This window comes from Amphiura filiformis, chromosome 14 (assembly GCF_039555335.1).
Source record: "Amphiura filiformis chromosome 14, Afil_fr2py, whole genome shotgun sequence".
Taxonomy (NCBI): Eukaryota; Metazoa; Echinodermata; class Ophiuroidea; order Amphilepidida; family Amphiuridae; genus Amphiura; species Amphiura filiformis.
The window spans coordinates 27542380-27565310 of record NC_092641.1 but is presented as its reverse complement, the minus strand read 5'-3'; the positions used below and the strand labels follow the sequence as shown (position 1 = coordinate 27565310).

The following is a 22931-nucleotide window of genomic DNA, read 5'->3' as shown; positions in this document are numbered from 1 at the left end:
TGGGAAAAGCGCTACTACCCCATTGGTCAAATACCAACCGCTTATCTGGTTGTAGTCGGATAGATCTTGTTTACGAGTGTAAAGTTGGGTATGACTAGCATGTTTTGCTTTAATATTGACATCTGAGGTATATTGAATAAGAATATAACGGGTGTCAAGTGGCCACTCTTTAGCATTTTGAGAAATTCAAGGTCAAAGTTTACATATGGGTCAAAACTACAAATTGTTCCAATTTTGATAAAACCTATTGCAAAATTCCCCATATTACAAGGATTCAGAATATATATATATATATATACTCATACATGTGGTGTTATTTAATTTCATAAGTTACTTTGTAGTATGTAGTAAGTGCAAGGCAAATACCCCTGTGTTTTCTGAATTCAAAACTAAACTAGATATGGTTGCGGTCGCGAGCACTGCCACCAGGTATTTTGTTTCACACCAGATTTTTGGGTGTTGAGTTCAAATGAAAATGAAAATTGAGCTTCTTAAAATTAATCTGGTGTCACCACTGGATTCGTAAGGTAATTTCCATTCGAAATATGTATACTTTTATACACTTTAGATCAACAATTTAGAAGTTAAAAGGCTAAAATGTTTTCCATAATTCCATGGTTCAGACCAACCTTGATAAACAAATTATCATGCCATAGTATTATATAATTTATATTCAGTCTGTTCCAACAAAAAAATTAAGTACAGTAACGAGTTTTATTTAGCCAATTTGAATATTACTGTAATTTTGACAAAAATTTGTCACTCAGATATTTCTTATATTTCTACCATTTTCTTTCAAAATTCAAACTGGATTTAGACAGAAAACAAAATTAAAAGCATAAAATTCCATTCTCTGATAAATTTACAATAATAATTAACAAAAGTATGCATTTATTTAAAAAAATAAATTGCAAATTTTTTCATGTTTGAGAATTGGGTGCATGAACATACCTTTTAAATTGGCAACACTGGTCATGCTTTGGGTCCCAAATACACTGCAAAAAAGAACAAGTTTCTTTGAATTGGAGATCTGTCCTCTGATGAATTTTCTTCAATTTTTGGTATTTAAATAAATTCATTGTATACTATAAATATATACTATTTTAACAAACAATAATAATTTATCATACTGCAAAGTTTTCATTTATAAAATTCATAAAGTGCTCAAAAGATGTGCTTTTAAACAGCTCTGCTAACATTGACATGAATTATAGGTAGTATGTACAGAAGTGTCGATGTTTTCTGCATGTACCAATGAATCTAATAATAATGAATTACTTGCATGAATACATGTACAATATAGAATTATGAAAATAAAATGTATGTACAAGCAAATTACATTTTGTCGGGCGCATCACATAGTGACGTATCCTGTGAGTGCACAAAAGATGTGCTTAACAGCTCTGCTAACATTAACATTCATGATTGTTGGTAGTAGATGTGCAGTTGTGTTGGTGTTTTAGGCGCAATGCTTACGCTAGTTGTGTGTTGCGTAATGCATGACTGGTGCACGCTTATGTGACTTTACAGAAAATTTATCAGGGGTGTAGTACCACCTTAAGTTTCTCCTTTATTATCTTAATTACTAATTAATTACTTTATTTTCGTCTTTGGAACTTGGCACAATTTAAGACAATATTCAGTATTCAAAACCTATGTACCAAATATAACCAAAAATCATAATACATCACTATGTGATGAGCCCTACCATTTTACAAGATACACATTTACAATGTACATAAAAACATAATGAAGGCTTAATAGCAAGCCCAGTTGAATGAATTAACATATAGTGCACAAAAAATAAAAATGATCCAAGCCACGAGGAAAATAAATGACAAGAACTGAAATACCCTTTTCTCACGGTAGACAATTTTCTTTAATTTGACACCTTTATTGTGTAAGACCAGTATAAAAGTGATGACAAAGTTATCAGCTGAGAATCAATCATAAAATAAGAGTCCCAAAGTTGAGGGTCTCAAGTGAAAGAAAATTGCCTATTTTAGATTTTTGACTTGTACTGTAATTTTCACAACAGAGTCTCTCAAATGATGTGGATCCTTTTTATTTTGGTGCACTGTATAATGAGACCAATCCTCACTAAATGTGAGTAAGTCACTAAACTTATTTCTCAATTATGACCATATTTTTTGTTCAGAATGTAAGTTTTGACATGCTAGGGTTTATTTAGTAAGGCTAAGACCCTGGTATTTTTATGGGTAAATCGTTTGTTTTCTATTGAATTCTGACATGTTCAATAATAAGGTAAATCCGGGGGTAAATATCTCATTCTTGCCTTGCAACTTCATCATGTTTTTTTCTAGTCTCATATGCCAACATGCTTAAGTAGGCAACTACAATATATTGCTTATTATATGGAACATTTCATGCATTCCAACTGCATTGTTCCATAGTATGAGATCTGATTCAGATATCTCATATGAGAAGTTGCCTTGATTTTGCCTTTTTTTTATTTTGATCAGTTTAAAGCCATCTACAACAACAACAAGGCCCAGTATGAGATCCTGGTTATAGCCCAATGACGACAAACAGGACTGAATACACTGTTCTGCGTTTTTTCTTAAGTATGTTGTAAGAGCGCATGGGCCAAATTTCCGGGTTGTGGATAACTCGCACACAAGTTTGACATGTGATTCCTCTCTTAACGGTTGAGGAACTGGATCTAGATCCTGGACATCTTGGGTCTGAACCACCATTAAGTCTGGCCTGTGGGACTCAAAGTAATGGTGATGTTTATCGCTCTTCACAATATAATCACCAGGATTATCAATCACAGAACGGTCATTATTTGGCAGATTTCCATTTATACCTACCATATCTTCATAAAGAGGGTCAACAGCTGTATTTTCACGAACTGGTGATCTAGATTTAGATCTAGACCTATGAGCGCAATCAGCCTTTCTTAGCGCTACCCTATATGCAAGTGGTGTCCTTACTCTAGCTCTTCCCTCCGTATCGACTGCTCTTCGTGGTATCCATACACTAAACTGTGTGCACAACCCCTCCGATCGATACATTTATGGAGGTGTTTGATGGGGAAGGAACAACAGTTTGTACTGCTCCAGGCGTTGTCACTTTGATGTTGGGGAAGAGAAATTCAAGCAAACTTTCAACAGCACCTGGACCGATTGAAGTAAAATCATCACAGACAGCTTCTATCCACTTGTGAATTGCAGGATGAATATTTTGAAGCTGCAATGAAAATAATAATAAGAGAAATGGGGTTGAAAGAATATACCATGTGTCCAAGAAAGAAGTAGTCAACAGAAGATTCATGGTTTGTATTACTTCAAAACAAGGATGGATATCAAGTGAAACATACGTTTGAACATCACTTGAGGGCCGTATTCTTAAACATGTAACACTAATCACTAATTTAATTGCACTTTAAACGCCCGCTAAAATAAACGCAATTCTCAAAGCATGGTCAACTATAAATGTTGTTTACATTTTTACTGCACATCGCTAAACGGGCCTAAAATGCCGCTCAAGTTAGACTAGGTCTGGGGCAGTTTAAATCAATGCCGTCAATGCAAATTATATTGAGGAACAGAAGTATGGCCACGCGTATTTACAATAAAAATTTGATATGAAACAATCCACTGACATCCGAGCAAGATCGAGTCAAAAAATTTACTACCCGTCTGATGTAAGATATGTAGATGTTTTTAAAATGTGCTGAAATTTTACTTCATTAATATCAGATTCCCAAATAATTGTGTATATTTTAAATACGATGGTACTAGCTTTGAGCTGTATGTACTGTATGGCCTATATGCTACAATGTATTATGCATTCAACATATTTCTAAAAAATCGGGTATGGGGCATAACGGAACCCCTAGGTGTGTGGCATAACGGAACAGGGTTCTGTTTTGCCCCGGGCGTTTTGCCCCACAGATGGGTTCCATTTTTCCCCAATTGGACATAACACGTCTTCACTCAAGGAAATGTATGACATCATTGTAGGGTGTTATGTTAAAGCTGAGATGTTCTTGTTGCCCATGGATGTGAAAAAAATCACTTGAATTTTGTTTCGTGATGTGTAAGATATCCCACAATGCAATGCGTCAAGAACCTGATTTTGAGAGGTGAAATGCTTACAAAATACGGGTTGAGTCCTTTGTGTTGGCGTTGCACGGAGGATTTAAACCATAGCGAGGTCTGGGCGACCAATCACAAGCCAGATCCATTAAAAGATGCATTACATCATGACCAATTTTAGTTAGGCCAGAAATTGGCCTAACTCTCCATAGAGTCCCGTGTTTAAAATGTTAACCGCAAGTCAAAGTCAGTAGTCCACTTGGGAAGCTAACAAACAGAGGGAGTGCGGTGACTGAAAAGATCAGTTGTGAAAATCTATCAATTGTGCACACATTAATTAAATCAGAGTTTTAAGCTTAAAGACAATATACAGAATATGCACAATGGGCAAGTGGACTACGGAGTAGTCTACATGCTAACTTGGAAGTTACATTGTGAAAGACTGCTCAACAGTTTACAGGTCATATCAGGGAGGGCTTCCCTGGTCATATCAACAGTCTCAACCTGCACATTAAGTTCAATGATCCTAAAAAAGAGGGTACTCTACAGTGTTTACTCTCTCTGGAAATTGGGTGCGCCAAATGAAACATTTTCTTCCCAAATTGGCCCAAGTTTGGCCCAGTAATTCCCCAAATTCACTAATTGTAATACAGCATTACAAATTTTTGTGAGACAAAATAATTTTCACTGGGCCAAAATTGAGACATACGGCCTCTGAGTAAACACTGGTACTCTACCATTCTTGGACACTTCAGTAAAGCGGAAAGTGGACAGTAGTCTTAATATTAGTGTGTACAGGAAACCTACAGTACACACCCCGACTAGCACCCTAGCATTTGACTCTCACCACCCTCGAACACAAACTTAGTATGATTCAAACCCTGTTCCAATGTGTGAAATCCCTTTCTTTCATGATAGGCGGTCTGTGTTGACTTTGAAAGAATATGCCCCTTTTCCGCATTTTTTTTTATTTTATTTTTGAAAACGCATAGTTACCAGCGCTTGTGCAGAGTGAGGGGATGAGTTATCCTTTTACCATTTACTTTAGGTCATGCACCGTGAATAGAGGTATAGGAAAGGGTGGAGGCGTTACATATTTTCCAATCTTTTAATACATTTTTTGCTGTAATAATAGAATGGAGAAAGGCATTGAGCTGATTTATATCTCATTGTCTAGCAAAATCTGAGGAAAGTTTGACATACTAATTGTACTTTTCTAGATATTGTAATTTGAATGATGCAATGTCGGGGATGGAGGCTCCTACGTCAGTGCAAGCATGTGTTAAAGTATAGGGAATATTGATTTTAGTGCCTCTTGAATATATTTTTTCCTGTATCTTCATATTATAACCCAGCAAGGTATTGAGATGGATTATGTACCATTTTGTTGGTATGTTTATGTCTAGCTTAAAATGTGACCAGAATTAAGTTAAAGCTGGGTTGATTTGTTGCAAGTGTGCTGCGTTTTGTGTCCTACCTTTGATGGTTTCCCTATAATGTTAATATACTAAGCGTGCATTTATACTCTGAAATGTTCTGAATATCATGTCTTTTGAGGGAATGACCCTACTTCTGTCAAGTTTACAATAAAAAGGAAATTTGATGAGGAATTCAAATATGCCATTGGTTTTTGTGTAGGGGATGGAGGAAAAATTTTTTGATTGATTTAAAAGTCCTAAAAAATATTAAAATTATGTACAATTTTTGAACACCCTGTATCTCAGTTAGGCAACGTAACTCGTTAAATTGCAAGTTTGCTTTTTTTTAAAGCCATTAATGTTCTTAGCACACCTAAAAAGGTTTTAAAAGAAAGTTTTCATGGTAGTAAATAAAAGAAGAACAACATTTTGTACGTTTTGAACCAAAATTTAAATTTCCCACCCTACATGTATATATATGAAATTTGCAGCACCCTGTATATCAACTTACAAGTTGTAAAATTTGTCTTCCTTACATTTTCAGCTTTACAATGATATAACGTGTGCAATAAGTTTGTTCCACCCACAAACAAAAAGCATTAATAATGTGTTTAAAATGAAACTCACACAATGCATTTCAAGGCTATTTGTTATGTTGTTACATTAGTAGAAATGTAAAAGGGGTACTACACCCCTGTGGTAAATTTGTGACTATTTTTGCATTTTTCTCAAAAAATAATACCACACTGGTAACAAAGTTATATATGTGCCCATCCACCACAAACTGGTAAAGTCGGCATTTACCATTTTGAGATACAATCAAAAACAATATATGGATTTCTTTGTAAAATATATACGAAATTTGACCTTTGATGAACCATAACTTCACTTCCAGATGTCAGATGAAGCTGGTTGAGGTGTCATTCTAAAGCTGAAAGTACATTGTTACAAAATCTGCAATAAACAGAAAATGGTCTAGAGCCGACTTTACTATCACTTTGTGGTGGATGATCACATATATTATTACTACACTAAAATTTCAGTGACTCAAGACAAGCGGTTCAGTATATAATGATCGTAAATGAGGTACATCCTAGCGGTACCTTATTTCATATATCATAAATAACGAACCGCATGTCTTGGGTCACTGAAATTCCAGTGTACATAGTAATTGGTTTCCTTGCCACTATGATATGTATGTGTTACCTCTGTGTTATTAGTTTTTGAGAAAAATGCCAAAATAAACACAAATTTATCGAGGGTGTAGTACCCCTTAAACAAATTTATTTGTAGTCATAGTATCCTTGATGGTCAATCACCATGATCACCTCCAAACCATGCTTGCCCCAGTTACTGTCCACTAATAAATGGCACAAGAAGTTCCTCATTCTTGTCTAGACTTTGCCATAGGCCCTACACTCTGGACTATATCTCTAAGTTGTGTTATTATTTTGCAATAAGGAGTTTCAAAAACATTTCTTTTAGAATAGGCCACAATATTTCTCTATTGGGTTAAGACCTTTCTTCCTCCATTCTATAGCAATGTCCGATTTCTTTGGACGCCATCTTGAAATTCTCTAAGGTTTGTGGTTCTTTAAATTCCTCAAGACACACGTCTGTCCACACTTAAAGCAATATTATAACATTTTCAAACAAAATAGATTAGCATTTCTTTGCCATAAAATGTTAGCTTTTACTGTCAGATATATCCCTTTTATTTTTGAGCCGAACAACTACGGCAAAGCAAAGAAAATTGAATTTACTACCAGCGCACATAAATGCAATACGTACCACTCCTTCGGTCATGTTGTGGTACGACCCTTTGTTGTGTATATCACCGTCCCGCACGCCGTGACGTACTGTGTGTTATGAACATAGTGTATGCGTTCGACTAATAATTCCATCGTAATAATAAAGCGCTGAATCAGCCTTTAATTCAAAATCACGGATTTTGACAAAACTACAGCACTTAGAGTCTTGATTTTTGCAGGGTATATTGGTTTAATAAAGTACAATTTAATTTTGTAAAAAAGGAATTTTAAAAATGCAGTGAGGGCGTCTTCCTCAGCAAATGTTATAATATGGCTTTAAGAAAATTAAAATGGCTGGAGAAATTTTACAGCGTGTATGCCTTAAGAACATTCATATAGCAAGTAATCTTGAGGGCAAAAGCTGATGGCACTCTAACTATAGTGATAATATCATTATATGCTTTGGGCAAACCGGACATAAGGGTGGAGCGAACTTTTTGCACACCGTATATATGATTTTGTAGGTTTCTGACAAACCTTAGATGACTTGCAACCATTTTTGTTTGAAACCATGATTATATTTTTAATTTTAAGCATGTAACGTGTTTTGCCCTCAATTCATAGCACATGACCTTTAGACAAATCATCCTAGATCCTTACGGATTGCGTGTACAAATAGTTGTATAATTAAAGACAGAGATAAAAACAATTTATCGCGTCTGATGTCGCTGTCAATTACGATCCTTGATTGGTTTACACAGGTTAATTAGCGCGTAAAAGGAAGACCTATCTATCTGGTGCTGATCGGAGAAAAGGAATAGCAGCAAATGGCGAAAAAGTCCATACTTTTACAAGGCAAAAAGCAGCTTAATTCTAGGCATTGTGGACATGGTGCCTTCACCAAAGAAAGTTTCCTACTATAAATACCTAACTTTTGAGATGGTTTGCATGTCAAAAGGTGCAAAATTAACAATAAGACGCCCGCTTATAAATCCGCGTTCAGCAAGTCATCATCACGACACTTGTAAACAAACCGTGCTCGAGTTTGATTGACATGTGACGTCAGACACGATAAATTGTCTTTAAATCTTTGTCTTTCATTATAGGCCTACCATTATATCAGCTATGACCTGATCTGCCTTATAAATTGCTGTTTTACGGCGGGTATTCCATCTGCCACACTGATAAGCTTCATGCAAGGTATTAAAACCCACATTTCCAGGATTGTTAGGTTGAGGTTGAGGTTGAGGAGGAATCATCTGGAAATTTAAAAACAAAATTTGCATAAATTAAGACTTCAGTCAGTGGTTCAGAGAGCAAACAAATTACTAATGCATGACACTGTTGTGCAGAACTATCTCATTTTGGAAAATGGATCTCATTTTGAAAATCATCTCAAATTGGATAGAATTGAGACCCAATTTGAGAATGAATTTGAGTACCAATATGAGATCCATAATCACCCAATTGGTGCTTAATACATTGGTGCTACCAAATGTTTGTCATTTCATGGTCAAAGAAGTTGGGGATCATCAAAATTGTATTTTTTACAGAGCAAGGCCTAATTACTCCAATTTAATAGCTGAAGTAGTATTGGGAATTTTGTGCTTGCAGATAAGGTTTCTCTGCCAAGAAGACAAGGTCAATTATACTATGAAACATATCTTATTATTGATACATACTTCAAATATATGTATCCCACTTTAAATATCAGGGTTTTGCTCCAGTGTTCAATGCATGAATTATTTCCACATTACTTATAGCTGTTGTTCTTTTGATTTTTTGTTGCAAACAACCTGAAACCAACTATCCTCCTGGAATTTATAAGTCCTTTGTTACTGATTGAGTTTGCAATTTTCCAAGCGATTTTATGAGTATTCAGATTTTAAGTTTTTGAGATATTCTGATGTTTTAAATAATTTGAAAAACATTCTCTTGATTTGTTTTTGCTTTGGAAAGGAACAAGAACAACATTTTTAGATCAACTTTACCATATGGTCACCTTGAACAGCAATTAAACCCATACCATAGCACCCAATAAAACCTAATTGGGTGGATTATATCTCAATTTGTCACTCAAATTGGATCTCATATTGGATCTCAAATTGCTTCTCAAATCTATTCAATTTGAGACGATTACAAATATGAGATCCATTTTCCAAAATGAGATACTTTTGAATATCAGTGTGACACTGCTAGGGAGGTCTTCTGCAAAGGGGATAGATTTATGTCATAGAAGTGAGAGAACAATAGAAGGAGAAGTACAAAAGACAAGCACATAATTTGCATTAAAAGAGGAATATGTTTGCATGATAAAAGTGCATTGCGATAGAAACTCAAAACAAGAAAAATATTCACCAATGGTTGAACATGTTTGCTATACAGCTATCTTTATAGTAAATGTCAGGAGTGTTACACAGAATTAATTAATTGGCAATAATTAAAATTTCTGAAGAACTACCAGTCTGTTGGTGTTCTTTTAGCCCTTTAAAAATATATTCCTGAAGCCAAACTGCTGCATTCATGATGTAAAGACCTTCATATTCACCCACTAAGTTTCATGCCCATATGACCGTTTTAGTAATTTGACCTCAGATGACCCCGGATGACCCCAAAATGACCTTCCAAAAATTTGGCTCTAAATGTTGACTGTAGGCTACCCACCAAGTTCCATCCATGCCCATAGGACAGTTTTTAGTAATTTGACCTCAGATTACCCCCGGGTGACCCCGAAATGACCTTCCGAAAATTTGACTAGGTACGATCAGTACGAAAAGTCCAAAGCGATTTTCAATGTATTTTCTAAAATTAAAAGAACCACTTTCTAGCGGGAATTTTCGTAATAAGTTACAGAGCTGAAGTTATGAAAGGGTTGGAAGACTACAATATTATGACATAAACAAGAATATGTTCTTTTGAACTTTTTTCTACAGCTTGTTTCTTTAAGTACCAACATGTGCAGACTACATGTACATGGTGCGAAAAATAAAATATGTTCCAAAAATCACTTGTCGCCAGCTCATTGCAAGGTTAAGATGACAGTAACAATCTATTTCTGTCTGTTTTAGTAAAATTAACATTTGGGCCAAACTTGGAAAAAAATGAAACTTGCATGATATCAAAACTGTTTTCTTTATACAGCGGGTTGAAAAGAGAAATCCTGTCTCGTCAGGAGTGATACATCAGAATTCAACTTGATACATCATACACCAACGTGGCAATATTCATAGATTACTTTTTATTTTATAAATGTGCATTGCGATAGAAACTCAGCTATTATAGTAAATGTCACGAGTGTTACACAGAATTAATTAATTGGCAATAATTAAAATTTCTGAAGAACTACCAGTCTGTTGGTGTTCTTTTAGCCCTTAAAATATATTCCTGAAGCCAAACTGCCGCATTCATGATGTAAAGAAATATTATATGTACATAAAAACATGGTTTTCAAGATTTTTACAAAATGTTACACTCCTGACGATCAATTGTAAGTATTTTAGGCTCAACAATAAAATTGGAACTTATGTAGTTCAATTTTTTTTTTTTTTTTGTTTGAGATAGCCAGACTAAGTAGATAGTGTCATCAAAATAATACAAAAACTTCTGTAGAAAATGTGATTTGCAAATTTATATATTTGAGGCTATACAGTTACAGTACTGGACGTAGCAAAGTGTAAGGAGTGTAACAAAAACATGCAAGCTAGGCTCAAAAAATAAAATTGAATGTAAGTCACTAAATTCTGTGCCTTTTTTGAGAGGGCCATAGATGTTGTCAACAAAAAAATACAAAGAATGTTTTAGAAAATGTAGTTTATAAAATATTTGGGGCCATGTACTATACAGTGTCAGGAGTGTTACACAATAGCATTACTTTGATGGATCCTTACATGTACATGTACATCAATCGTGGGAATTTAAGGGGTCCAAATGCAAGTGCTCTTTGAGGGGCATTTTCTTCTTAATTTAATCAGTTGTGACCCTCATTGGTGAATGTTATCACTCACTAGCTGTGTCTGAAATGCTATGCCTAACAAGATAGATTTCTGAATTTCGTTGGGATTTCAGGGAGTGGGTTAAAATCAGCACTTCGTACTGTTCAATCTAATTATTTTTGACTTTGAAGGACCCATTATAATGTCACAGTGCACTTATAGGTCCTAAATATTCAGAATGGATTAACTATGTGCTAATGTCTATGAGCAACTCAAAGAGAAATTGCAGCAATGCTAGACCACAGGCAGAATTTCAGGGCCTCCTAAAGTGGTTCAGCCACATATATGGCACTTAAAATCAGCAATTTTAGACCCCTGATAACAACAGGTATGAATTTCTAGTCTTTTGTATCTGAAAGAATGTGGTCTAAATAAAGGGGGGGGGCCTGGCATTTGCAATCAAAAGGGTCACTTGCATATCATGTGCTCAGATCTGTTCTTACATTTTTAATTAATCTATTTTTTGGCTCTGACCTATTGGAAAAATTTAAGTTATGAGGTTACTCACACGTGCCAGAATGGCTCTTTTAACATCAGTTGTAATATTGGTGAACTCTACCCAGCTTTGAGGTACTGCAAAATTCTGGAGACCTTGACCATCAAGAGGTATCATCCTGTGGAGAGTCTGGATTTGGAATTGGCCTGCAGGGTCATCAGGCTCAGGTGGATCATTTGTTGGACGGTCTTCCCAGTCAACAGGTATAAATTGGTCGGTAGGTAGAAGTGCATTGACAACGCCATAGTCCACTTTTTGGAAGGCCACGCAAGATATCTCTGCAAATAGATTGACCATCAATAAATGTATGATTTTTGGGTTTTTAAATCAATAAGGTGGAACTGTGCCCACCCAGAACCTTCAAACTTGGTAGTCTGGGTTACTTTTTGCTGCAGATTTCAAATATTTAACTGGAAAAAGTATAGCTTGCTCCATTTGAAAGTTATAGTGGAAAAAAATGGCTCTACATTCCATCTGGACCACTTTTTGTGAGGCCGTATAAGTCAAAAAAAAAAAATAATTTTATTATAATATTAGTGGTGGGTTAAAGAATGATGATGCTTCAAATTTCTTAGTTAACCAGCTTATTTGATGCAGTATGATCTCCTGAGCATTTTTTTTTTTTTTTTTTGCCAAAAAATTAAGTGGTTAAGTGGTCTAATCTAGGACTAGTGTGTCTCAGTACAGGCCTAAAGCATTGCTATCTAAATGATAATATTCATCTTTCAGTAGCTTGATTACCTAAAAATCACTAAATAACACTTCTTCAGATTGTTTGTCCTTGTCTTCTTTACTGATGCAGTCAATCATAAGAAATTTATAAATACCCCTGTTTGGAAAACAATCCACGTAAGAATCAAATATGCAAACCTATATTCTGAATAAAATAATTCTGCTGCAACAATTACCCCCCCATCATAAACTATTTCCTAACAAATGGTAGCCTGATGCTGTCAATCATAAGAAATAAAAGCTGTTTTACAACAATCCTTAAGGATAAAATATTATGTAAACCTATATTCTGAATAAAATAATTTTGCTCCACATGATCTACCATTTCCTAACAATAGTATTAGTAACTGAAATGGTAACCTGAGCTTTATTCCTTTTTATTTGAAACCTATCCTCTTACATCCCATGCAAACGATTTTACACCTTTCTTTGCTATCTATGCTAATATTACATTATTGTAAAAAAAAAAAAAAGTATCCAAACGGTTACATTGCAGCACATTACATGAAAGCTCCATTGGGCACCCCATTCCTTTTTTAAAGGAATTTTTATTTAAAACTCGCTTGGTGTCCCTTTTCCCTCCACTCCTTCAAAGTTGTACTTTCCTTACCAAAACCAGTGCTGTCTCTATTATTGACCTCAAGTCGGGGTCAATAGAGACACCAAAATTTTATTTAAAAATATATACCCCCACATATATTCAATTTTTTATTTGGTGGATTAAAGGCATATGGGTGGACATAATATGCCCTCAAAAGTTTGGCTCATGCGGCTACAGGGAACAAGAGCACCACTGGTGCTGTAGCTCATTTGTTATGGGTTATGGTCAGGAATACCATGCATAGCTATGTATAGCCATGCATAGCTATGTATAGCCATGCATCTCTATGTATAGCCATGCATAGCTATGTATAGCCATGCATAGCTATGTATAGCCATACATAGTTATGTATCTAGCCATGCATAGCTATGTATAGCCATGGATAGCTATGTATGGCCATGTATAGCCATATGTAAAAATGTCATAGCCATGTATAGCCATGTATAGCTATGTATACAGGGCTGCCAACTTTGAAAAACACATTTCAGTATTCTCAAACCTCAAAATCACCATAGTGCTGTGATCAAGCAGAAATCAGCATTTTGAAAATATACTTACGGTTCTCAAGATATTTCTTTATTCAAGGTATTTATTTATTTGTACCTTTTGCTTGTCGAGTATCCTTTGATTTTATTTTGTTTAATACAGTTTTGTTTGTATATTTAATGTCTTGGATGCACCATCGGATAGATGAGTGCCACTGATGTAAAAGCAATTTCCAAATAAAAACTTGAAACTTAAAAACTACAACAATTTCATGGTAAATGCCATGCATAGCCATGCATAGTTATGTATAGCCATGCATAGCTATGTATGGCCATGCATAGCTATGTATAGCTATGCATAGCTATGTATAGCCATGGATAGCTATGTATGGCCATACATGTATAGCCATAATGTAACCATGTCATAGCCATGTATAGCCATGTATAGCTATGTATAGGCCCCCTACAGGGCTGCCAACTTTGAAAAACACATTTCAGTATTCCCAAACCTCAAAATCACCATAGTGCTGTAATCAAGCACAAATCAGCATTTTGAAAATATACTTAGGCCTACGGTTCTCAAGATATTTATTTATTCAAGGCATTTATTTATGTGTACCTTTTACTTGTCAAGTATCCTTTGATTTTATTTTGTTTAATACAGTTTCGTTTGTATATATTTTAAAATGTCTTGGATGCACCATCGGATACCCAATGACCCCTTTTTTAAATGATGCTTTGTACCTGATAGGCCCCTACTTCGCATGTCGCCGGTAGGCACATACCCGTCACTTCTAAAGTGTGTCCCTCACCCCGGGACTATATGATAATAGATAGTGGCCAGCACATTTATAAAGGACTGATTACTCAGAATCTTCACTCTTAAACTGTGTTTTTCTGAATGTGCTGATCATGTTGATTGCTAGTCGGAAACTCCTGCGAAGCTATGGACATGGCATCTTACCTACTCCATTCTATTTAGAACAGTCTGCCTAGTGCCTTGTGTGTTTTCTCTTCAATCATTTTGTTGAATGTAATTTTATGAATCAAATAAAAAAGATAGAAAGTGACTTCACATAAGTTATGTGTCATTTTATTTATAATAAAGAAGTTATTAAATGAATAAAGTAAGACAATTTATTTATCTATATACATTGTAAGTGCATGTCAAATGGGGTACATTGTTCAATACTATAGGCCTACATGAATAAATTATGCCCATATTATAGCTAGGCCCTAAAAACTTTATTTTGTATCGGATTTTTCCTGTTGAAAAGACAAAACTGATGTTTATGATAGCAACCATTTCATCAATAACATTTTGAGTCATTTTTATCCATAAAACGACACAGGATATGACAGATAACTACTTTCACATCAATAGGGTCCATATGATCACAGGTTGTTGAGAATCTGTGATATGATGAAGATTTTGATTCTATAGCTCTGTTATCAACATATCACGCTGTTCAGTGGTCAAGGAGTAAGGACCCCCGGTCAAGGACACTGATATGACATCATAGGTGATGTAATTTTCTTCTGCTGACCCTATGATGCTGTATATTAACTATTATATAGTCTATTATTGTTACATTTAGGCCTATACCTAGAACTTTTAAAGTCATAATTAGTTCAAACATAACTTTGGTAATACTCGCTCGTTTTCATTCGTTGAAACGGCAAAACATACTTACTTTTCCTTACAAATCGAATAACAATAATTTTAAAACATTCCACCTCAGAGAGGGGTTGTCACCCATATCCTGATATACCAGGCACTGAAAAGTGCTACTCACCTTGAGTAAATGTTTACATAACTAATTGGGTTTAGTGACTGGGTAGATGTGTGATAAATGAGTGAGATGTTTGTTCTTAGTCATTAGTCAGGGTTGCCAACCAACAATTTGGTAGCCCAAATTGGGAGAATTTCAGAAGTAAGGGCCTACACAGCACGAGCCCAATTGGTGCTTTATCTATTGACTTGCAGAATGTAAGGCACAGCAACACTGAAAAGCAAACATTGTAGCCGCACTGAAACAGTAAAGTTCAACATCTCTTTTACAAATTCGCACGATCAAGGAGTTTGTACAGTGTTTGTAATATGAAAAGCACCACAAACAGTCTGCATAGGAGACTATTCCCTGAAATTTGGTCAAACTTTTAATAAAAATGCTCCAAAAATGATACTTTCTGTCCGAATTTTCTTAGCTAAATAAGTAACAATCATGAACGATCATGCAAAGATCACCGCCTCAAATTACCAGATCCATTGCTCAAACGATGTAGCAAGAGAAAGAAAAAAACATACAGAAAAATGGATCATGCCTAGAGTTCATTGCGTTACGCAAATGAGCTAAAAACTACAATCTAGAGAGTGCCAAAACTGTCCCTATTCACCTCATTCTACGGTACATATTGGTGACGTTTATGTCATTTTTCAGTGTGTAATATTTTTTTGTACCTAGTTCATGACATACGAGCTGTTACGCATCCCCCCTGCTGAAATTTCATCATTTCTTATTATCAAATCTTTAGAAGTTACTGATAAATAACAACATCTCAACTCTCAAGCTTAAATTTCACTTGTGCATAGTACCCAGTTGAAAATATGTAGAGATGCTTCCATTGAATTACATGTCGTCAGCCTGCTACGCTAATTGCCTTTAGAAGTCATTTTTACATGTTTCTCATTTGCAATTTTGATTTGCTGAGTACCGGTAATAAATAATAATTAATCAAATTTACAGCCGCATTCTTCATAAAACGTGTAGAATACCGTACATCAAAAGATTATTCATAATCATAATCATATTTACTTATTTTACCATTTTTACCGGTAATTTACCGTAATCTACCGGTAATTTTAAACCGCCATTTTTAATTTACCAGTAAATTAACAACACTGGGTTTGAAGTTCTTCAAGTGCACTTAACTAGCAAGAACCAGACTCCAATAGCCCTTCTCCTTCTTTCCTAAAACTAGGTAAAATAGTTGTAATTGTAGTACCGGGTACACTTACCACCATACGAGATATGTCGTAATTCATTTGGCATACAATCCATAGGTCCAACTCCAAAGCATGCAATCCTGCCATCAGGCCTGTCAAAAATCATACAAACAAAATAATAAGCTACATATAGGTACAGGTTTATACAGCGGTTTGGCACTTAATTTAAGAATAGCACTCATCAACAAAACTATGAAATTATAATAGTTGATAGTTTGAAAAGTTTTGACTCAATTTTTTTTCGCCTTCCGAACGTTAAAAATTGTCTTAAAATGTATCGGGACGAATTTTACATCACATCTAGAGTAATAGACTGTGTGTGCATCAGATCTGGGACTTTAGTGCATAGAGCCGTGTTTGCTAGACAATACATGCAGGGTTGGACTTTTGACTGGTCAAAACCTGTTTTGTCCACGAAGCGGTTAAAACCAGGTTTAAACCGGTCAAAACCGGACCAAACTGGTCAAAAGTTGATGTATCATAACATAAAGGCGGTTACCCGTAGACCTATTTGGCGGTTCTCGGCTGGGCGCGATTACCTGGCTGATGGTAACTGTACCCACCAAGTTTCATGCCCATATGACAGTATTTACTAATTTGACTTCAGCTGACCCCTGGATGACCTTGGACGACCCTGAAATGACCTTCCAAAAATTTGGCTCTTTACATGTATGTTGACTGTACCCGCCAAGTTTCATGCCCATATGAGTTTTTAGTAATTTGACCTCGGATGACCCCTGGGTGACCCTGGATGACCCCAAAATGACCTTCAAAAATGTGGCTCTAAATGTTGACTGTAGGGGAGATTGGGGTTAGTTGGAACGCGGGGTAAGTTGAAACATTGTATTTTTTTCTGACAAAAAAATTAATTTGGTAAAATACTGGCACCTAGTAATAGGTATTAGTAAGGGTCATCCACCAAATTAACAACAGCACTGATGCCCCACCAGTGTTGGCTTGGGAAAGGAATATCTGTTTTTTGACTTACTGACTAATTTTTATACCCCTCAGAAAAGATGCGTTATCTCCATGTTGTTTGAAGATTCAGGGGATTATTTTTGAGTATCATAAGCACTAGTAGTAAGTCCCAGAGTAATGTTAAATAAAAGTTTTATTGTATTTCTTATTTTGTGTAATGAACTTTGAAATGTAAAAATAGGCATTTTGAGGTGGGGTTAGTTGACACGTGAAAATCGCATAGAAAAATATGGTTAAAAATTTGACTTTTTAAAAATTTGTAACATGTTTACCATTTCTTCAATATTGCTTTAATATGGTTAAGAAGCAATAATACAAGCAAAAAGTGCACACAGAAAGTACATTTTATAATATTTTAGGCTTCTCATATTTTGGTCCATGGTGACACTCGTCACCTTGTGTCCAAAGTATTGACCCGAACTCCCACATATTTATTTATTCATTTTTTTTTTTGATTTGTATGTTAAAGGGTGCCTTCAAGGGAAGTATAACCCTAACAACACAATAATAATTATTTTGAAATTTTTACAAGCCGTGTTTCAACTAACCCCACCCTGTGTTTCAACTTACCCCAGAGGTGGGGTTAGTTGAAACACTTTTTTTCAAATTTTCAAATTGGATTATATGAATAATCATAAGCAGGTCCAATAAAGTTTAAGGCTGTATTTGTAGCATGTATGTATATGTTTATACTGATATGGTTAGTGTTTCTTGAAAGTAATCGGTTTGCGTTAAAAGACTGACGATTTTGTGAAAAATGTTTCAACTAACCCCAATCTCCCCTACCCACCAAGTTTCATGCCCATATGACAGTTTTTAGTAATTTGACCTCGGATGACCCCAAAATGACCTTCAAAAAATTTGACTCTGAATGTTGACTGTACCCACCAAGTTTCATGCCCATGCGATAGTTCCTTAAGTTATTTGCCCTCAGACGACCCCTGGGTGACCCTGGATGACCCCAAAATGACCTTCAAAAATTTGGCTCTAAATGTTGACTGTACCCACCAAGTTTCATGCCCATATGACAGTTTTTAATAATTTGACCTCGGATGACCCCAAAATGACCTTCAAAAAATTTGGCTCTAAATGTTGACTGTAGGCCTACCCACCAAGTTTTATACCTGTACGACCGTTTTTGCTAATTTGACCTCAGATGACCCCAATTCCCAAAGTCACCCAGGTGTCAGCTGAGGTCAAATTACTACTGTCCTGGGCATGAAACTTCACTGGAACTCACTTCCCTACTCAGTAACCACCATAGAAGACACCAAGCAATTTAAAACAGCCGTCATAAGCCACCTCAACCAACAAGACTAGTAAATTTCATACACACACCTCATCCTGCGTGTATGACTCCACCAGGAGTGTTATGCAGTATACATTTTAACTAACAAATGCAGGAGCATGCGCGAGCCGGAAGTTCAAGCTTGCTGTAGGCTCGGTCCCTACATTATGTACACACATACTCACCGTATATGACACGCTTGCAACGCCCGACTCAGGTGTCAATTTGTGGATTAAATTAAATAAAATTAAATATCTTTTTTTTCTATATGTCCGTTTCTCCGTCTCCCGGGAATTGACTTGAAAACACTATGAGGATTACTCAGTTAATTTTTGAGGACAAAAATCGTGAAATTGGTGGTGTACGGGAATTTTGTTTATATGGGCAAGTTTTAGGCCAAAAAAATATGATTTTTTTCTAAATTTTTTTTGACCGAAAATTCGACCCTTTCTCGCTTATCTAATGAATTTTCAACTTCTTTTTGACATATGTGGTAGATACGACTTTGGTGTTTATATTCCCTGAAGTAATTGTTGTAATTTTGCTTAGTTTTATAAAAAGAAGTGATTTTCTGCATGGAGTTGTTTTTTAAATATTCGGCTTTGTTTACGTTTCAAAACCAAAACTGAATTTCCGGCTCGCGCATGCGCTCGTGCGTTGTTACTAGTTAAAGTTAGTTCACCACGTAAACTTATGGCTCAAAATTCGGACCGCTTCGCCAATAAAGTTTACTGCTTTCTGTGTTTTGAAATTTGTTGACGTTTTAACGATCCCCGATTCCCGGTCGCTTATTTTAGCTGTGTCACGTCACATGCATGACGCTGGTGGGTACCAACCAAACTTCAGGAAAAAAAAAACTTGATCGCCGATAACGATGTGATATGGGACTTACATTGGATTACACAGAGATATTTCTTGCCAAAATTTGACCATTTCTAGGCAAGTTGGCCCTACTTTGTCTGCGTTATATGAAAAGGACAGTCTTAAGTAAGCATAAGTGCAACGCTTTTGATGTTTTGATGTTTTTGGAGACTGGGAGGGTTCAGAACAAAAAAATGATGGAGCCTATTCTTGACTGTGTAATATTCCTTCAACCAGTTGCCGTGCGGTAACAGTCTTATACGATGGACAGATAGTATCAGTTTGTGAATGAGGACATCGTATAAGTTCCTTGTACTAAGTTAAAGTATACATTCAGATTCAGATTCTACCTGAGAGTACTAAATATAGAGAGGCGCTACATCGATCGCTCAAGTGAGGACAGCGTGAGCTCGATACCTGTATAAGAGTCTGTTCGTCACGCCACAAATCTTGAAAGGTGATTTTGAATATGTAATGATATGAATGAGCTATATGTGACGTAGCTACGAAAAGGCGCTGTCATTGGATGTATGTGGTTAATTTTCCTATGAGTTATTGTTGTTGTTGTTTTAAATGTTTGTTTTTTTGTCTTTTATATGAACGCACCGCCAATTAAGGCGTGTGCCACTGATATAGGCCTAAAAGCGTCCGTTCAAATAAATAAATAATATAAAATATGCCCATATTGTTGTTGCTAAGCAGACGTCACGCTTTCTGCGAACGGTACAAAAAGGTGACTATAAATAGAAATATATTACGGATCTTGGCAGCAGACAGATTGCGCTGTCCTCTGACCCTGACTCATTGCCACGTTGACCTAGATAAACACGTACAAGCAGGGGATGCGACTGTGCCACAGGGCACAGGTTTTGTTTACGGAATCGGTATAGGCAATTTGTACAGAGTGCCGCTAGCCTGATTCTACGTGACGTGACAGCTTTTTAATCCCTATTCATGTTACGTGAATCACGCTATTGTGTAGGTAACCTAGACAAACCTTAGTTAACACATTTACTAGTCAGCGAATTCGCCGAGACCGGGGCCCCAACACAATGCATATTTACATAGAAATTTGAATTTTTTTCGAGAATAGGTGGGTGAAGGAAACCTACATAAATATGTTTTCTATACCTCACTTGACCCAAATATATGATTTTTTATGGTGATAATCAAGTCGCACATGGAATTTTAGAGGGATTTTGATAGCAGTTCCATTAAAAAAAGCTGCCATCGCCATGAGACTAAGATCTAGAAACACCCCAAAATGCCGTTTTGGGGAATTTTGCTAGCTGAATCTTTTTGATGAAAGTCAATCTTTGACAAGATGTAACTTTGCTACGGAAAGTGCTATGAAAAAAGGTTTTCAGTTTTGGCTTAGTTTACTCAAGGGCTTTAATTTGATATATAAAACGATGCAATTTGATGGCAAATTTGAATTCACCTATCATACCTATATTGTGGACCATCCTTCTGATACTTGAGTGTTTGGACAAGCGGAACGGTTTTTGTTTACCTCTCTGTTTGTAAACAAACCAGGAGGTCGAAATCGTCCTCCTCGGCGAATACGAAAGGCAGCGTAATAGTACGGTAGTAATTAATTGTACATTGTTATGATTGTACATTCATTGGCATTGCATGTACGGCTATGGCAAGCTAAAAGGCCCATTACGTATTGCGACAACGCGTTGCTTTCGCCAAAGCAACGCGTTGCTAAGCCAGCCAATAGAAATAGAGCTTTTAGCAATGCGTTGCTTTCACAAGCAACGCGTTGCTTTCCCAAAGCAACGCGTTGCTTACATACTCAATTCAGGGCGCCCAAGCCGAGTTTTTGATTAGCCAATCATATCGGCGCTTTGAAAAGATGTTGGTTATGTCCATCCTGCCTTTGTGGTACTAGCTGTTACATGTTTTGCGTTTTGCGTGTATCACACTCAATTGTAGACCTAAATGCTCAATCTGAGAAATTCCTTGAGCAACAATATTATTTGTTCATATCATAAAACGAAATCCATTTCAGGCGTAAAATTTCACAGATATTATGAGAACAAAAAAAGTGTTTCTTGCATGCTTGTGTGTATCCTGTAAGAGTCGCTGTGATTGGTTGTCGACACAAGACGTAATAAATGACAACAACGTGTTGTTTGCGAAAAGCAACGCGTTGCTTTCAGAAGGCGAAAGCAACGCGTTGCTTTGGGGAACGCAACGTGTTGCTAAAAGCTCTATATCTATTGGCTGGCTTAGCAACGCGTTGCTTTCGAAAGCAACGCGTTGTCGCAATACGTAATGGGCCTTTTAGCTTGCCATATACGGCACTGCACTGCACGTTGATGGTGCATGCCCGGGGTGCATGGTGAAAAAAGAACAAGACAATCGAAACTGTTCAATATGGTGGGTGTACTTACAAAACTTCAGTCATGTCTTCCACTCTCAGCGGTCCTGTGGTTCTTTTTTCAAACCAATCTGATTATTGTAAGGGATACGACGCCCTACGCCGCCCCCAGCTCCGGCCGCGGGCTGAGCCTGCGCAGCCACTTCTAGTTCTGTCAACGCAAAAGTTCTCAGTAAAAATTAGCGTTGGGCGATAATCAATACTAGATTAAATGTAATTCCAATGCATTGTCTATGGATACACACTAAGGGGCTGTCCAATAATTATGAGCCCTGGGGAGGGTAAAATTGAGGGGGAAGCAATTTTGGCAAGCCGAGAGGGGGGGCAAGCAATTTTTGGCACACATTCTTGGGGCGCCTTTGAAATAAAACGCTCTAAAAAGGCTTAGGAAAACCGTACGGAAATGCTTAAATTTATGCAAATTTTCCTCCTCGCTGCGCTCGCAACATGTAGGCTAGGCCTATTATAGGCCGGGCCTATAGGCCTACCCAGTGGGCACAAGTTGACATGTCAACGTTGAATCAACGTTGAATCAACGTTGAAATGCAAATCAACCTGATTTCAACGTGATTTCAACCTGAAGTTGAAATCAGGTTGATATTTCAACGTTGATTCAACGTTGAAATCTGGTTGAAATTTAAATCAACTTGATTTCAACCTTATTTCAACCTAACATTGAGTAAGGTTGAAATAAGGTTGATATTTCAACGTTGAATCAACGTTGAAATTAGGTTGAAATAAGGTTGATATTTCAACGTTGAATCAACGTTGAATCAACGTTGAAATATCAATTTCAACGTTGATTCAACGTTGATTCAACGTTGAATCAACGTTGAAATATCAAACCTATTTTAACATCACTTCAACCT

At 36.3% G+C, this 22931-nt stretch overlaps 1 protein-coding gene across 2 annotated transcripts; it reads right to left on the bottom strand.

Moving 5' to 3' along the window:
- Nucleotides 1–695: 695 nt before the first annotated feature.
- Nucleotides 696–22204, bottom strand: LOC140169884 (uncharacterized). 2 transcript variants are annotated; one of them, XR_011861426.1, is made up of 6 exons: nt 22076–22204; nt 16559–16638; nt 11734–11999; nt 8346–8492; nt 2835–3213; nt 696–995 (listed from the first exon to the last, which is right to left on the bottom strand). XR_011861426.1 is itself a non-coding variant. In XM_072193194.1 (5 exons), the coding sequence occupies exons 1-5, from the start codon at nt 22087–22089 to the stop codon at nt 3004–3006; spliced, it is 717 nt and encodes a 238-aa protein (XP_072049295.1). In that variant the 5' UTR covers nt 22090–22204; the 3' UTR covers nt 696–3003. The 2 variants fall into 2 exon arrangements, 1 of the variants encoding a protein (XP_072049295.1); XM_072193194.1 differs by having other exon boundaries at nt 696–3213.
- Nucleotides 22205–22931: the final 727 nt, after the last annotated feature.

Excerpts from the sequence above, each read along its gene's own strand:
- LOC140169884 (XM_072193194.1), bottom strand. Across the intron at positions 8,493-11,733 it reads AAAGAGCCATTCTGGCACGT|ATGATTCCTCCTCAACCTCA; the intron begins GTGAGTAACCTC and ends TTAAATTTCCAG. Across the intron at positions 3,214-8,345 it reads AGGTCATAGCTGATATAATG|CTTCAAAATATTCATCCTGC; the intron begins GTAGGCCTATAA and ends TTTTCATTGCAG.